Source organism: Acomys russatus, chromosome 29, assembly GCF_903995435.1.
Source record: "Acomys russatus chromosome 29, mAcoRus1.1, whole genome shotgun sequence".
NCBI lineage: Eukaryota > Metazoa > Chordata > Mammalia > Rodentia > Muridae > Acomys > Acomys russatus.
In genome coordinates this window covers 22248935-22267187 of record NC_067165.1, presented here as the reverse complement: position 1 = coordinate 22267187, position 18253 = coordinate 22248935, and the positions used below count along the sequence as shown (strand labels likewise).

The window sequence follows — 18253 nt, the reverse complement described above, 5'->3', positions numbered from 1 at the left end:
CCACCTAGCATAACGTCTGCACACAGAGGAATACCCAGCATCACCAGAGTCAGACCTGGGCCTGTGGATCCCAGTGAAGGGGCATCCCAGAGCACCTGCCCCTCCTGCCATTGACAACAACAGCGGCCAGCGGAAAAGCCCTCACTCTCTTTCCCAGCCTTGTCCAGACTAACTCCGGGGTCACCCTTAGGGCATCTCTTCTGATCCCCAGCCCCGATTCCTCCACTTCCTTCTTCTTTGCTCCCAGATCCTGCTGGTGTCTGTTGCCGAGCTAATCACACTGCATTTAAATTATCTGTTTAATTATCTGCTCACTCCAGAGGTAATGTGTTGGAATGAATGAAAGCTTAAGGGACAGCTGAATGAAAGCCGGGCAGCAGAAAACATAAACACTTTCAGTGGTACCCTAGACCAGTGCCTGCCATGGTGAGCAGGCAAAACAGCCTGGTGAAACGAGTACATGGGAGGCTAGAAGGCACCAAGGGAGGAAACAAGGAGGATGCTCCAAGGAAAAAAACTGTCCTAGAATCCTAGGCTTCATGCTTTGAACCGCCTTAGTTCTCCCAGGCCAGCTCCTCCTGTCTTGCACCTCTTTGTCCACTCCATTTTGTCCCTTAAACCCATGGAGCAAACAGAATGGCGGCCCAACATGGAGTTGTTAACAAAGGCAAATCAGACACCAGCATGCATTAGATGGCGGTCCCAGAGCCTAACAATTCACCTGTTGATACATCTTCTGCCCCCACTTGCTCTTTCCAGGGGCAGTGAAGAGAAAAAGAAAGATGACCAATTAAGTTTTTCTTTTTGTATTCAAACACATCACAAAGATTAGTGAGCCAGGTGGTCATCATCTTAGTCAACACCACCTAAGTCTGGAGGAGGCCTTCCATGAGCCTCCCTCCACGAGAGCTGTATCTACAGCAGAGCCCAAGGTTGGGTGGGGAGTCCCGCCTTCCTCCTTAGCAGGCTTGCTGACCACAGTCCTGCTCAGCTACTGGTGGTACTGACCCATGAACAACCGGCTCCACTGGCAAAGATTAGTGTAAGAGGTGATTTAAAGCCTGTCTGGGTGGGGTCGGGGGAGGTTCCTGTCCCGTGTCACAGCAGGGAGTGTACTAATAATGCCATATGCCTCCTTTTGCCTGTCTCTGGCCTCCATTTTCCCCTAGCTTGAAACAGAGGTATTGTGGGTGAGGGAGAATTTGGCCCACTGAACCAGGATCCGGTGTGTGTATGTGTGTGTGTGTGTGTGTGTGTGTGTGTGTGTGTGTGTGTGTGTGTGTCCATCCCATCCCCCTCTCTGCCTCCCTATCTGTCTGCCTCTCTCTCTCCTTCATGTTCCCATTCCAAGATGGCCTTTCACTCTCCTTCCCCTAAACCTCTTACACTAGATCCGCCGTGTGGCATAATTTCTCAGTGGTACACACTTCGGCATGGGCTGCTAAGTGTACTCCTCCACCCCAGCTCACATTTTATCCCATCATCCAGCCTCTACCCTTGACCCTTGTCCACCAGCCTGGCCTTGCAAGGAAGTCTGAGGTCATCACCACTGCGGGACAGTGGCTACCCATGTCCTTCTGATTCAAGAGTAGTGTAGTAAGAAGCTAATTTGGTCACATGACAAGGACTACGTTCTCCAGTCTGCTTGACCAACTAGAAAGCCAGCATTTTAATTCTCCATTTGACTCCTCTTGTGTTTTCTACCACTCCAAACTGAAGGGGGGAAAAGGCATGATGGAGGAGAAGGGTGGAGGGGAGGATTACGACTATATCTGTGTTCCCTGCCTGGGGTTCCCAGAGCCCTGTGGGTCTTTAAAGGCGATAATGAGAGTTCGGGAGCGATTTTCAATATTTCAAGGCACCTAACAGAAAGTGCATTTTTCCCATGATCAAAATGCACGGGCCAAATAAATGTCAAACGCCTGCTTCAGGCTGGACCAAGTCCCTAGCAGTCAGGTCACACAGCTCTTTGTCTATTCTGATTCATGGGACTGAGCTGTGGCCCTCGGGGGGGGGGGGGCAAAGGTCCGATATTAAAAGGAGCTATGTCCCCAGCCCCCTCTGCTTGACTACACGACAAGCTCTCAAGCCCCCCTTGGCAAGCCTGCCTGTGGTCTCGAAACGGGGGATTAAAATGAGGTACATTTGGGAGACTGAATGGGCTAGTTTCAATCGGAAGCAAAGAGTGTTAAGAATGAGCCTCCCCCCCGCCCCCAAGAAAAGTGCTGTCCTTGGGGCCAAAGAACAGAACAACCCAAGTCAAGAAAGGGAATGGTTGAGTGTCAGACATGACATTGCAAGGGGGGCGGGGGTGGGGGGGGGAGTAGGAAAGGCCTCATTCCTCGCCCAGATGCAGCTATGTTATCACACAGCCTCACTGAGCTAGGACCCTTTAAGCACTCTGCTGAATTGTGTCCCTGTTGCAAGGTGGCTGCAGTTGGGGGGGGGGGCGGGGATCGAGTTGCTATGGGCCCAAAGACCCGGAAACACGGCAGCAGACGTGAGTACAGGAAGAGAACCCACACATCTCTTAAGAAATGCAGCCTAGGGCTGGAGAGATGGCTGAGTGAGTGAAACGTCCCGCCATGCAGATGAGAAGACCTGTGTCTGTGTCGGCAGAGTCCATGTAAAGATCTGAATGTAAGTCCGGTAATAAGTAGAAGGAGGAGACATCTAGAGATCACTGGAGCTCCAGTGGAAGAGGAGAGAGGGGAAGAGAGGGAGGTGGTAGGAAGGGCCCATCTTTGGAGGGACTCAGAACATGACTGGTATCCGCTGGGTCATATCAGAGGCCGGAGACCCCATATCTAGGCATCTCACCCCTGTCTAGGGAGCAGTGTCAGTGTCACCATGAGGAGAGGGGCCTGCTCGCTTCTGTCCGTGTGAGGGAGGGCTAGGAAGGCAGAGTGCTCTTTTCTCCTCTAGCAAATGCCCTGAGCTCTTCTGCTTCTGGCTGATAGAGCGAGGCCACAGTGCTCATGTTGAGGGCAACCAAGAAAGTGCATGTTGGGGTTTTGGTGGAGATTCAAGCAGCACCCCAGTTCAGCAGATGTTATCATTTCGATGCCCAGTGGAGGGAGGGAAAGAGCCCGTCTACCTCAGGAAGAACTCTGCCCTCCACCAAGGAGCCCACTGGTCTGTGTTGGGAGCATATCCCATGCACACAGCTACCAGGAAATGAATCAACTTATTGCCTCAGTTTACCTGTTGCCTAACATCTGGACCTGCAGACGGGAGAAGCTTCCAGTGGCCTGCCAACTCAAACAGCTTCCATGGCCACTCTGATCCGCTTCTCTCTCACCAGCTTCCCACTCTTTACAGCTTCCTCAGGGACACCAACTTCTCCCCAACTTTGATCTTGCCCCCAACTCCTCCAACTCAGAGAGGAAATCCAGCCCCGGTATTGATTGCCCTGTTGATGGACAGCCCAATTGAAAGAGGTCAAAAGAGACACGAAGGGCAAGACAGTGGGTTCCCAAAGTCCAGGACCAAAAAGAGTGTGAGTTCCAAGCCACGGCAGAAACAGAGACACAGGTGCAGGCTGGAGGGTTGTTGGGGATATAAAACCCCTGAGGCTCGATCAGCAAAGGTGATAGGTGGGAGAGGAACTCCAAGAGAGCTCCCAGGTTCCTGGTTCAGGAAAACAATGACGAAGCCATTCATTGAGGGGGGCCAAAAATGAATATGGAATGGTAAAACTATGCAGGGCAGGAGGCAGGCACAAAGGGGACAGCAGACAGGAAGAATTCTTCTTGTGGCTTTGGAATATGGTTGCTATGTGGGTGTGTAGGGCAATGAGCCTTCACCACTCTCCTCCAGAAACCAACTACACCTGCAATCAGCATTCCCATGAGTTAATGAACACCCCCCCCCCAAATCCAACGGAAATGGAGGACAAAAGCAGAGCCAGGCAGAGGGTAGGCAACATTGAGAAAGGCTTAAGTGGGAAGGAGCAAAGAGGATCGTCAGAGCAAAGTCCGGAAGCAGGCTGAAAGACAGCCGGAAGGTCAAGAGGCAGGCTGCAGCCAGACTAGTGACGGTCCAGAAGTCAAGAGAGCTGCCTGGAGTTGGTAAATAGGAAGTCACATGGTGCCCTAGGCTGGAGCACTCTTCCCCTGGGCTAAGGAGGGTGAAAGCCAGATGACAAGCGTTGAGAAAGGACTTGGCAGACACTCTCACAGGAAGGCAGGCTGGGATAAGAAGGAGAGGAGAGAGACGGGGTGAAAGCCAGAGGCGCGGGTGCAGAGTCAGAGGACGGGTGGTAGTGTATTTTTAAGATTCAAATCAAGTTTGCTGCTGGGCTAAAGGAAACACAGGGGCTGGGGCGTAAGGGTGGGTATGGTAAGGATGGGAGCGAGGCCCTGGGTAGCACAGAGCACAGGATCCCCCGCCCCTGCTGCACACATTCAGTGGCGAGGTGCACGTGTGTGTCCTTGAGCATCTACTTTTCCATGAAGCAAGATATTCAGGTAAGATGGAGGAGGCAGGGAAATACCCCAGAGATGCGAACGATTTCAAGATGGAGCCTTGTGTCCAGAAGGGACAACAGCCAGGACCAAGACACGCCAGGAACAGAGACAAGTGGGAGGGGCTTCTGAGGGCTGAAGCAAGAAGGAAGTGAGGCCGAGAATTGGTTCACATTAACTTCTGGGTTCAAATATGATCTTTCTTCCCTTAAATTCATCGGTTCGTTCTCACTGAGCCTAGAATCTAAATTATCATTCCATCGTAACAGTGACTTTCAGACCAACATGTCAGTAATAATCAAGTCTTCCTGGTGCATGGTCTAACAAAAGCATCTGTCTCCTGGCTTCATATCTAAAGCACCCCTTTCTCCCTTGCCCTGCCTCTGGGCAACCCTTCACCATGGACTATCTGCTACCCAGGAAACAGAAAGAAAAACACTACTTGTTCTGGGCAGCAGGCTCCAGAGTGTCCAGTTAGATTTGACAACCACCTGATAAGCAGCCATTCGTTCACTGCGTACTTCTACAGGCTACAGGCGATGTCCCAGGTACTGGGGACAACGTTGCAAACTAAAGGCCCAAAGCTCATTAATCTATGGACAGGAAAACCTACCAGACACTTTGCAAGCACGCGTATTCACAAGCATGACCGCAAAGACATAATCTCTACCCATTTTACCCGTGCAACTGAGGAGGCCCAGGACAAACCAGAGCCAAGTTTCACCCACTACTGACTTTCAGGCCAAAATTTTTCCTCACAGAAGCTAGGTAGCACCTGCTGCTCTCAGGTTCTTGTGGGAATGTAAATTACCTATGGATCTCGAGAAAATGCAGATCCTGATTCTATAGGCAGAGAGGAATCTAGGGAGTTGAACTTCTAAGAAACATCCAAGTGCCTTGGGGCATGTGGCCAGCCAATCTACTGTCTCCCATGCCTGTCCTTCAGAGTACTCACTAGCTTCTTCCTCACTTCCTGAATGGGTGAGTGGACGGGTGAATGGATGGATGGATGGATGGATGGATGGGTGGGTGGGAGGGTGGGTGGGTAGGTGGGTGAGTGGATAAATGAGTGAGTGGATAGATAGATAGACAGGAACTACCCCTGAGCCTCCTAGTGTCTGTGGACTTCCTGTCTTAGCATTTCTACTTGCATAACTGAGCATTTACCTCAGTTTCACTGATAAGCCTCTGGCTTTTCTCAGGGAGTATTTCTAAGTGTCCTGTCCTGGGCAAGGGCCCCTCTAGTCTGGTGAACTCTCCCAGGGAGCTAGGTCCTGCTTCATCCGGGATGAAGCAGAGGCTTGAAGACTGGGCTTGGCTGCCCCACTCCAGAGCTTTCCTCCTGCAGCCTCTCCTGCTGCCTCCCTTCAGCATACCTGAGGAAAACACGTAGGGACTTTTGTCTGTTTTTCATCCAGCATTTAAATCTAGAACAGTGGGAACTAGTAAAGACAGGCTTCCAGGGTGTCCTGAGGTGTCACCTAACAAATCCAGGCTGGAGGATGGATTTGGTGCCTGAGGAGCTCCCAACACCACAGGGTTTATGTGAAGCGTACTGAGCAGTTCAGGAATGCTAAGCTTGCCCAGTATCCTCTAGTGGATACACAACTCACTAACACAAGCTGTCACCCTGGCAATCACCCCCTTGGGTGCTGTAGCCCCTGGGGTGCTGTAGCCTCAGGGTTTTTTGAGACAGAGGGTCTCTGTGTCGCCCTGGCGCTCTCTCTCTCTCTCTCTCTCTCTCTCTCTCTCTCTCTCTCTCTCTCTCTCTCTCTCGACCAGGCTGACCTCAAACTCACGAAGATCTGTCTGCTTCTGTCTCTGCCTCTCGGATGATAGGATGAAAGGCATGCACCACCACACCTGCTAAACTGAACTTTCTTATCCCTTAGTTTTTCCAACTACAAAAAGACCCATCCCTTTAGAGCATTGTGAGGTATAAGAGAGAAATGTGAAGCGCACTACATGAGAGTTCTGTAAGGAGCAGCTTTGGAGGAACAGTTACAATGCAGAAGGAAGGGTGTAGATGTTCTAGCACTCACAACAGCCTGCTACCCAAACATCCAACCCTGTATTCCTGGCACAAACCAGTCACCAGCTCACACTTGAAAAATCTACAGGGTAAAGCCAGCCCACTGCAGCCCACCCTGTTCCTCGCTCTGCTGAGAGCTCCCTGAGCCCTTGGGTACCTCACAACTGTCCTTTGGGGAGTGAACTTGGTTTGGAATGGCATTTGCATTTGTGCCCCCAGCTCAGGGCCACTGCGCTTGGTTCTTGGTTAATGTTCTGGTGAGACAGCCCTTGCGTCAACAGCAGATGGAGCAAGCAAAGGTCTTAAAACTCTACTGGCTGGCAGAGCGGCTGGGCTGAGGGCAGTGTAGAAGAGAGCCCATAGAAGGGAGAGTCCTCAGTGGGGCCAATAAAGCCAAGTTGAGGAAGGGGCTGGGAGTGATATGGAGGGCGAGGTAGAGAGAAAGATGACCTCCACAGAGAGTGAGGGTCTTAATGTCCAGGGAAATACAGGGACCAGGAAAGAGGGGGTACCAGAAAGAAAAGGGAGGAAGGGAAGGAAAGAGTGAGGCATAAGCCAAACCAAACGGTAGCCATGGCTCATTCAGATGAGGCTGAATGTCTCTCCACAGTGGGAACCCTGAAATGCCTTGCTAAACCAGCCTCAAGCAGATAGGGCCTCTGTTGTCATTTTTCTCAGGTGATAAAAATGTTACACTCATGCAGAGGTAGCATGGTGACACAGATCCAGGATCTGTGAGTGGCTTTCATGCACTTTTGACTCAGGTCCAGGAGGCCAGGGCACAGGACAGAGACATGGGAGTAACCAGGTCCTCTCGGCCCCTCCCAGCTCACCTCTCTTTGATTGTCTGGGTTCCCCCAACAGTATCTGTGTTCCCCATCCTTCCTTAAGCCTTCAGAAACCTACGGTTGGTAACCCGTCAACCACCAGACTCCAAGTTTCCTTCCTGTTAGCAGGCTTTCCCACCACTGAACTCTGAACTTAGACATGCCCCTGCATCGTTCAACCAAGAACCTGTCTATGCCCATGGGCTCCCACTGCCCCTGCTGCTCTCTGCTACGGATTCCCCCAGGACTCATCCCAGCATCATGGTGTCCTGGGAGATTTCCCCAGCCCCTATACACAGCCATCTCATATTCATTTCAGTGTTGTTGTGGGAACACACCTATAATGTCACATTTCCTCTCTTAACCATCTTCGAGGACTGTGATAGTTAATGCTCAGCACATCTCAAGTGGCAGTCAAAGCCACAAAGCCCAAATAGAGGAAGATTCTAGAGGGCTTCTTGTAGCAAGGGGCACAGAAGGCCAAGGCCCTCACAGCCTACCCAAGCCTGTTCTCTGGCCCACCTCCAGTGGCCTACCTCCTCATCAGCCCTCCAGCCCTCCAGACTGTGGAAGGGTGCACAGTGACTCTGAACTGAAGGAGTAGACTGAGCCCAGCACCCAACAGCGGCTCCTCCTAGTTCCTGAATGGAGCCCTGCTTCTTCAGAGAGCCAGCCAAAGCCTCCTCTTCCCTGTGGCCTCCAGCACAGACGTTGGGTCATAGTACCATAGACCACAAGCTGGCCCCGGCACTGGTGGCCCCTCCCTGCCTACTGTCTTCATTGTACTTTGTGAGTCTGGCCTGGTTATTGGCCACTTCCCACTGAGTGAGATCATCCTGTTGGGACACCCAGCCATGCCCCCTTTCATACCATCTTGTCCTGCCCAGGGGTCCACATCAGAGAGTGGTCCTAGACCTTTGCCATCATGGACCTGTCATCGACCTACTCAATTCTCAACTTGATGGAGTTTAGAATCGCCATGGAAGCATACCTCTGGGCACGCCTGGGAGGAAATTTCTAGACTGAGTCACTCGAGGTGAGAAGACCCACTCTAAAGGTGACAGCACCACCACTCCATGGGCTGGGGGCCCAGATTAAACAAAAAAGAGAAAGCCAGTAGAGTGCCAGCCTCCATCTCTCTCTGGCCCTCTGACTATGGATGCAAACAGGTCCAGCTGCCTCCACGATTTTCCCACTACGGTGGACTGCACCTTCAAACTATGAGACAAAAGAAATCTTCCCTCACTTAACTTGCTTTTATGGGACATTTAATGACATCAAAGAGAAGATCAACCAACACAGGGCTCAGCTCAGCATCACTGAGAACATCTGTGTTGTGCCATCCTCACTGGCACTTGCTTATTCCTTCCTCCATCTGCACACATTTAGGTTGCTACCACCTTTTACTATGAGAGACGACGCTGTATGAGGGCATGTGAAAGATCACTGAAGCCCAGCTGACGGTCCGGGACAGTGCAGGCTCTCAATAAATGCCTGCACCAGGTCTCTATTTGATCGAGCTCTCTAAGCAACTCACCCATGGGTTAGTTAGTTTGTACTTAACTGAGGTCTTCAGGAAACAGGGCCTTGAGCCAAAGGGGGACCTCTTGTACACTCTGTGAGTGCAGGATGGACAAGAAGGGTCTGAGACTCTGCAAGACAGTGGGCCAGGTGGCGCTGGGGGCCTGCCTTGTCCTCAAGCTTGCAATGCACTCAGGATTTCTCTGCCCCTGCCTCCCATAAAACACCGCTTAGGGTAGGACGTGGCTCGGGTAGTGGAATGCTCATTGAGAATTCAAGAAGTCCCGTGCTCAGCTTTCAGACTGCAAACCAGGCATATATGTGTCTATAACCCCAGAACTTGGGAAGTCAAGGCCGGGGGAACAGAAGTTCAAAGTCATCTTACATAGCAAGTTCAAGCTAGGCTGGGACAGAGGAAACACTGCCTCAGGTATTAAAAGCTTTAAAAATGTGATATGTTGGACTGAGTCAGACTGAAACACCTCTCTCTCTCACAAAGAGAGAGATACAGACAGACAGACAGACAGACAGACAGAAGACAGACAGACAGAGACAAAGATAGAGGAAATAAAGAATTTGAAAATTTTAAAATGACAAAGGGCAATGTCTTCAAAATACACAGAATCAAATCAACCCCTAAAATGTAAGTAACAATCTAATTTAGGGAGCTGGAGAGATGGCTCAGAAGTTGGGAGCACCGGCAGTTAAGGACACAGGTTCAATTCCCAGTACTCACATGGTGGTTCACAACTGTCTGTAACTCCAGTTCCAGAGGATCCAACACTCTCTTCTGGCTTCCGAGGGTCCCAGGCACACATGCGCACAGACATACTTATAGGCAAAACACCCATCCACATAAAGTAAAACTGCTGAGACAGGAGGATCACAAGTTCAAGACTTGTCTGGCCAATTTAGAGAGATCCTGTGCCAAAGTAGAGCATGAGGGGGCATGAGTTTGTAAACGCAGCTCAGTGTGAAAGTGCTTGTCTAGAATACAAGAATTCAGTTCCCAACTCTGCAAAAATGGACACAAAGCCACAAAAAGAAAAAGCCAAGGGCTGGCAAGCACATGGTAGTCTTTCAGACTGACTAGTTATCAGAAGATGCAACAGTTATTAAAACAGTGGGATGTCACTTTAAACTGACACCAGAGGCAGAATCAGAAAGGTGGGTAATATTAGGCATTGATGAGGACATGGGAAAGCAGAAACTCTGGGTACCCAAAGTACAACCAGGTCCTGGGATATCACTAAAAAATATATACGAAAATTAGCCTGTTACTAGGGGCTCCATTCCTAATGACAGAGTTATCTTCAAGTGGGGTGCCAAGAAAACCTGTAGGAGACAGAGAAGGTACAAGGAGGTTCTGCAGCACTTTGCAGAGCTCAGAAGTACAAAAAAAAAAAAAAAAAAAAAAAAAAAAAAAAAAAAAAAAAAAAAAAACGGCAGCAACAAAAAACAACCAGGGGTGGTAGAATGGGTGGAGAAAACATAACAAGTAAATAACTCCTAATGTAACACTGCCTCGGAAACCCAAGTCCCAGGCCAAACATACAGACATACAGACATACAGACAGACATACAGAAGGAGCCCAGTGGGACCTTCAAAGATCAGTGCTGAGTAAGTCAAGTAGGAAACTAGAAACCAGGTGAAACGTGTAAGACAAGGTCGTTCACAAACACCTCTTTATATTCTGTAAGGACCGTGCACATTTTAGGACCTATATCATATATAATCCGGCTGCGTTAAAGACCTCAGCTCGGGTCTGGAGCCCTGAGTGGGTATGTTTGTCCCCTGGGTTCACACAGTACTGCTGCGAGGGGTCAGGGGTGCGGAGGCCGCATAGGGGTCTGGGAAGCTGTGGATGAGAGTGAGTTCTTACTGTTTTCCAAGCCGTGAAGGGCGGTTGTTGCTGGCTTTTAGCGGTAACGGGTGAGTGAGGGAAGGGATGATGAGCGAGTCCTTCCTTCCCTACTGCCCTGAGCACCCCCAAGCACAGGCAGGCAGACCATAGGCACAGATGTAGGTGCCTCATTTCTCGAAGCTTCCACCCATTAACCTGACCACCGGATAGCGCTAACACTAGTGAACTTTAGGACCTAGTGTAACACCTCTGCCTTCCTTCTGTTTTGTAGAACCAAGAGCATCTAAGTCCGTCCTGGCCTAGGTATAGGATGGGCCTTACCACTACTCCCATTTTGCAGGTAAGAAAATAGAGGCCCAGTTAAAGAGAGGAAATTATCTCAAGGCCACACAGGTTATAAGAGGCCACATAGAAAACTAGCCTGCTGACTCCTGAGCCAAACAGTACCTTTCTCCAGGCCTCTCTGCTGTAAGCCAACCTTCTAGGGTTGTATATGTGACAAGGACCAGGGGGGCAGGACCACACAGGTCCCAGGAATCCTAGCTGTTATTGTGGCAGTGGCTGTTTTATGCCAGGGACAGTTTAATGGGGGAAATAAACCATTGCTTTTTCACCTCCCCATCGCCATGATGTAACCAGACACACCCACCCACTCATCTCCAAGCCCGCTAATCTCTGAACTTCCATCCACCTTTGACCCCCACTCCTCAAGTGGTGCAGTATGACTGTCAGTGGATGCTGGGGCTGGGGTTAGGGTGTAGGGCAAGGAGACAGGCAGCAGTGAAGAGACAAGCCTGAGTCAACTACACACTCACTCGTCTCAGCAAGAGCCATCAATCATGTTGCACAAAACGCCTGTGTGTCCTCTATGCACTCCCCCAATGGTCTAAAATTCAGAGTCTCTCCACTTTCTCCCTTTAAAGTTACATCCGTCACACTTGCTTACTTTCAATCAATAAATAGATGTAGCTACCTAGTAATGGACTTTACTCCGTTTTTCTGTTTGTAAAGAGACTCCCTTTTTGAAGTTTCTGGATTATAATTGCACTTAAGTGAGTCTGAAGGAGACACTGGCTGCGGGGAAAAAGGCTATTTGTGCAGCAAGGTGAGCCCTAGACCACACAGAGAGTCTCAAATAAATTTCTAAGAGTTATTTGGCACTCTCAATAATTTACCTATGTTATTTTTAGCATCACAAAAAAAAAAATCCTCATGATGATAATTTCTAGGCAAGGGCTGCCATCCCCTTAGAGATCAGCTCAATTTCAAATGTTCCAATGAGATAGCAACAGACAGATGGAAAAGGGGGTTTTCGGTGGAAAGCTCTCACCAACAAGGACAGTCATGAGTCAAGAGCTCCTGCCCCACCCAGGCCTCAGACGCCAATTGGCTCAAGAATAGACACCGAGGTTTTCTGTTTATTGGACTTGACATGAGTGGTCTTGATGGTCCTGGCTTGTAGCGGAGGCACTTTTCTGATTATGGCTCCTGGTGGTGGCCACCCAGGGCTCTCCCTGAAGAATGAACCATTACAGTTGAATACGGAAACCCACAGCATTTTAGGGCCCCATGCCATGTGGGACAAGAAGGTACAAATGAAGGCTTTGTTACCCTAGAAACTTCACAGTTGAGGCAAAAGGCTTACTTCACAGTTCAGGCAAGAGGGCAGGAAGACAAAATTTCTTTTCTCACATGATGTGGAGAAATATAAGCACCCATATCAGAGTTCTACCTAGATAGGTGTTTGAGGCTTAACACCAAAGCAACTTTGCGCTCCTCTCTGAGACATTTGCACTGAAGATGGAGGAACATTTGCTTTTTTTTTTTTTTTAATGACTGAAAGTTTGGGATGCAGGGTAGAAGGAGTCCAAGTGGCCAATAGGTCTTGGAATCTGGAGGAATGTGTAAGGGATCCAGTTAGGTAGACCTGGGTTCAAACCATGCCTGGGCCACTGTTATGGAAACTGAGGTGATGCATGCCTGTACTTGAGACCTTGCCAGTGAGCTCTCGGCGAACCTTTGCTACAGGTGTCCAGACAACTTTCTGAGAACCCTAGCTTGAAGAATACATGCTAACGGCACACAGCCTCCCTGGCTGGCTCCGTTATCCTCTGTGTTGCTGCTCAGACCCACCCTCCCTTTTAAGCATCACCTTCCCAAGGCAAGTACAGCAGCCCTTGCTAGCTCCCCTTCTCTTTTGGAATGTTCCCCTAACAGAGGAATTACTTGTCCCTTTGGTGTTGGAGGCTCTGTGCCTTAGAGAACTCTGAATAGCAGCCAGATCTCTAACAGGAGTATATGTTCTTCTGAGCAGTCAGTTTCCCTCACTTCCGTTCAAGTGACAGTGACAATGAAGTGGACCAGTCAGGCACAAGAACTGCTGCTGCCAAAGGCACCTGCTGGATTCTTCTGGACCAACAAAGCCCATCAGTCTATCAGACCCTGTACACTAGTTTTCCAGTCCCTTTGATTCTAGCTTCTCCCTCAACAAAGACATACAGTCACCAACCCAAGATAGGGCCAGCACTGCCTGCTGTGCTATAGTCAGACTATTAAAACAAAAACAAACAAACAAATCCCATAAGCTGCCCCCAAAGTCAATTGTAGTTGAGATTTAAAGCCCAAACCCACCCAGGTGACCGAGCAGTTAAATGCCTTTTTTTGGGCATTCCCTTGTTGAGAACCGTCGGTATTGAGGACTTGTTGCATTGCTTCTAGAATCTAGGACACTGGCTCATCAACCTGTGACAGTAGTTGTGAGGCAAAAACAAAACAAAACAAAACAACTGGGAACTCGTGTCTGCCACTGTTGTTGCCTCTGCAAACTGGCTGGCTTCCTTAGTCCCTAAAACTCTGTCTTGCTTCATCAATCCCTGGAAAACTGTCCAAGGAAAAGAATGTGAAAACCATCTACTGGCGGAAGAGCTGTCCATCACACACCAGCTCTATGCTGAGCAGGCCTGGCGTAGCTGGATGCTGGGGCTACCAAGAGAAATAAAGCATGGTTCCTGCACCAACCCACCCCCAGGAAGCTCACAGTTTAGCACTGAGACAAACACTTTTTACATATATTGGGTACCACAACAGGTCTTCGGGTCTTTCTGAGGCAAGAGGCCGGTGTCAGATTTCAGGCCTCCTTGGCCAATGATGCTGTAGGAGGGGAATAAGGGTCTACCTAGGGCTCTGGGCTGGGTAACTGGGCAGTTCTAGAGGGAATTTGCACGCTCTTGCCTTGGGCAGTAAGAAGCCCTGAGGGCAGGTGGGTTTGCCGGCTGATAGCCTGAGCTTATCTATGAACTGGGAAGGCAACAGACGCACACCTGGAGACGTTTGGCAGGGCAGATCTGTCCGGAAGCTTCTGAATAGTATTAGAGAACCAGGCAGGGGTGAGCTCACCAAGAGTGTGGGGACAGGATGAATAAAGTGATTGTTCCAGGGCACCTTACTTCAGGGAGGAAGTGGAGACAATGAAATACAGAATCCCAAAAGCCTGAAAACGAGAAAACTTCAACTTGGCTCAGAGGGGCCAAGGCCACGGAGAGTAGGAAGGAAAGTAAGTACAGTAGGATGGGCAGTGATCACAAAGGTCTCTTCTAGAATGTTTCAGTGCCAGTCTGCAGGGAGTGACTGGGAGCAGAGAAAAATGAATGAATAGCCCTCTTTTCCCCAAAGAACTTTGGGGGGAGGGGTGGAAAGGTAGTTAAATAAGGTCAGGGAGGCCAAGCAAGACATCTTCTTGGTGTGTTTTATGTGAAAGATACTCTTGCTAACAGGTGGAGGGTAAACGGGTTTCAGGGAGAGAGAACCTCCTTCTTGATAACTGATGGAAAGAGAGAGGGCAGACGGGAGCTCTCTAGGGAGGTTGGAGTCCCATTGAGTGGGGGTAGGAGTGTGACAGGAGGCAGGCCAGTAAGGATGGAGTGAAAGGAAACAGGCATGGACAAGGAACACACACACACACACACACACACACACACACACACACACACCACCCCCAAATTCTTGTAGTCATTCTATCCAGCATCCCCCTAGCCAAGGGAGGTACCCAATCCCCAAAGGGTCTTTTATGAAGTCAACAGTACCAAGAGATCACAAAAAGGAATGCCTTGGCGAACCCCTAACACCTCACACATCACTTCCTGCAGATCTCCTGTCACTAACCCCATTTCCAAATGTCTGCTGCCTGCAAGGTGGCGGCGGTGGGACAGCACGTGGCAATGCACAGGGAACCTTCCAAAAGAAAAGTGCTATGCAAGCCAGGGCTGGGTTTGTTGGGGGAGCGACTGCCCCTCCTTGAGACAGACACATTACAACTTCTGTACCTACCCAAGAGGCAACAAATGGATCTCAACAAGGCAGCCTTCCAGCACTGATGAACACTGTGCAGGCCCGGGTGAGTTGGCTGTTTTCTCTCCCCAGGGCCGTGGCATGCTCAAGGGGGCAGGGACAAACCTAGCAAGAAAATCAGATTGAGCAATCCCAAACAAGTCCCCGTTGACCAAGGCAGAGAGGGCCTTTGCCTGGATAAGCATCCAGTGGGCCTTTTAGCAAAGTAACAACAGATCCCACCGCTCAGGTGAGAAGTCTTGGTGACCAGAACCGGTTGGCTTGAGCAGCCTCCCGGTAGGTGTGGGTGTGTGCGAGAGGCTAACGCTGAGAGGCACGTGCACCGCGGGCGCCCCTCTCTGGGTGTCAGTGGCTATGACTCCTTAGGCGAACCTCAGAAAGTCCGGTCAAGTAGGGATAGACAGTCAGGACCGTACTGGGGAGCCCTCCCTGACAGGGAGCTCTAATACTAAATGACTGTAGGGTATCAGACAAAATCTGAAGCATCACTAGACGCTGAGCGCCAGAATGGGCCTGAGAGTTTTAACTACTCACTCACTGGCCAACTATGGGAGGGGAGCACTTTCCAAGAAGCGGCAGGGTTTGGGGACGATCCAGGACAAGGCTTGAGAGGCTCAACTTGTGGTTTTAAAAAAGCAAGCAAACAAGCAACAACAAATAAAAGCGTTACTCTACGTCAGGGTGTCCGGGCTCCAGGCCCAGGCATGAGGTGCTTGCGGTTTCCTTCCCGCAGCGGGCGTCAACATCCAGGGAAGTGAAAAATGCAGCTCCGGGCATCCCTGGGTAGACCGGTCCCCACACAGGCACACGGAACTTTCTAGGTTGTGGCTAAGCTTCCAATGGTGCGGAGGTTAGTTAAGAGGACCAGTTGAAACCAGTTATCTCTAGTGTGACTGGGCTCACTAAAAGGTCCACGTGCCTCCTCCCCAAACTGTAAGCCAGACATCCAATCTTAAGTCCTGGGACTCTGCATTCTTCAAGTCTGTCCCGGCAGGCATAACGAGATCGGGTCCGCCACCGGAGCTACGGATGCCGCAGCCCAGGCGTTTGGTTGCAGCAGGGCGCGGGAAAGGGCACTTTGGCGCGGAGTGGGAACTAAGCAGAGGGGATATGTCGGCGCGGACCCTGGCGGCGACATTCCCCCTCCTCCCTCCCCACCCAGCACGACCCCCGCCTCCACCTCCAGTAGTTCAACCCCCTCCATCCCCAGACATGAGCCCTTCAAGAAAGATTGCGCGGGACCCCGGACCTGGCCTAGCGCCCACCTGCATCCCGCCCCCAGCCGGAGCACCGAGGGGGCGGAGGGCATGTAAGAAGGGGGTTGGCGACTGCAGTCTCTGGGCTTCTTGGGCGGGGGCAAGGGCTTTAGTCGGAGAAAATGGGCGGGGGCAGGGAAAGACAGACCCTGCAGAATCAGAGGGGGCGCGCCGAGCTTCTCCAACCCCCAGGACGGGCGTGCCAGGCAGATGGGGAGAGGATGGAGGAGTAGGGCTCCGGGAAAGTTTATCCGGGAAAAGCCTGGCTTCTTGTGGGGCTAGTAGGCTGGAGAAACTGAAGCCACAGTCCAGGTGCCCTGCATCCCGGGGAGGGGATGTCTGTCTCCCAGGTCCCCCACACCGGCTGGATCCGGCCAAGTTGCGGCTGGGATTGGAGACATCCATGAGGGTAGAGGTGAGGATGTGGTCGAAGATGGAGTAGAGGATCCGGGCAGACAGAGGCGAGGATGAGCAGCAGGGTGGGTAATAGGAAGGAGGAAACCAAGCCGATGTGGGGGAAGGGACTGGGACCGCGTCGAGGTTGGGTGGGCTCGGGTGGGGCGCACGGCACGGCCAGACTCACCCGCGGCAGCTGAAGCACTGAGCAGCCCCCAGCCCAACAGCAGCAGCAGTGGCGGCGGCGGTGGCGGCGGCGGCGGCGGCGGTGGTGGCGGCGGGCGGCCCCAGCGACTCCCGGTGCCCGGCACAAGCGCCCAAATCCCGTTTTCGCCGCGAGCCCTCCCTGCCGGGCAGCCGCAACATCTCTGCTCCGGTCCCCGCGAGCGCGGCATAGCGCGGCCGGCAGCCCGAGGGAGAGGCTCAGCTCGCCGCCGAGGAGAAAGGAGGTCAGGAGAGCTCTGTAGCTTTTTTTTTTTTTTTTTTTTTTTTCTTCCTGCTCCGGGAGGGGGAAAAAAATCCCGGTACGCGGGAGCCCTTAGCTTCTGCGGCTGGAATGAACCAAGTGTCCGCCCGGCCGGGGAGAGGCGCGCTGCGCTCTCGGAAATGACTCGCTCCAATCCCGCTTCGCGGGGTTCGCGCCGGGGGGCGGGAGGGGGGGTGAATTATCCCCGGATTAATCACTCTGGAGCCGCTTCTCCGCCGCTCCAAATGCTGGGGGTGGAGGCTCAGTTAAGGAAAAAAAAGGGGATGGGGGTGGGGGGGTTTCTTCAGCGCCACCTGCACCTCCAAATAAACCGCAAATTACATCTAAAGGGTTGTTTATTCCTATTTGTTTTACAACTGACCAGTTTCTTTTAAGTTCAGTCCTCCGGCTTTCATTTTTAAGATCACCATTAATACACCCTCTCCCGTACACACACATACACACGCATAGAGACACACTCGCGTACACAGGCACATACAACGCCTCCTCCTCCTCGCTTGGAAATGGGAATACTGTCTGGGGAAAGGTAACTAAAAGAGGATTGCAGTTCCCCAAGTCATGGCTCTTAGCCAATCTTGGGTGCTGGCTTTGAACTTTGAGTCTCGGGGCTGGGGGGACACTCAGGAGCTCCACTCGCAGTAGCCCATCCCAGGAGATGGGTGCGCTGCGTGCATGTAAAGGGAGGTAGGGTTAAGAATTGAGTAGTAAGTGAAATAGGGGACTAGAGGTCCCCTTCACTCAGTCCAGGGCAATCTTACCCCTAGCCTAAACGAAATCGCAGAGATGTTTATGGGCATGGGGGTGGGGTGGTGATGAGACTAGTGGATGGACTCTGTAAGAGTTATTTGTAAAATGTATCCTCTAATTTAAATGACCGGATCCTGCTTGTCCCCAACACCCTCCTCAAGCCAGATCAGTTTCTCCCAAGGAAGTGAGTGAGCCCTTCTCTTCCACAGGCTAGTAGTGTCTGCTTTCAGACCCCAAAGGCTCAGCGGTCGGTCCCCACCCCATCCCCACCCCGCCTCAACAGCAGTCTCACTCTGGTCTACCCTAGTC

The 18253-nt window shown here is 51.3% G+C and overlaps 1 protein-coding gene across 1 annotated transcript in view; it reads right to left on the bottom strand.

The window, feature by feature from the left end:
• Csmd2 (CUB and Sushi multiple domains 2) overlaps nt 1-17188 on the bottom strand; it is a 561027-nt gene extending 543839 nt beyond the window's left edge. Inside the window, exon 1 of the mRNA XM_051172054.1 lies at nt 16898-17188. Within this exon, the coding sequence (XP_051028011.1) occupies nt 16898-17105 (208 nt within the window). The 5' untranslated portion in view covers nt 17106-17188. The remainder of the gene's footprint in view (nt 1-16897) is intronic.
• Between the last annotated feature and the right edge of the window lie 1065 nt (nt 17189-18253).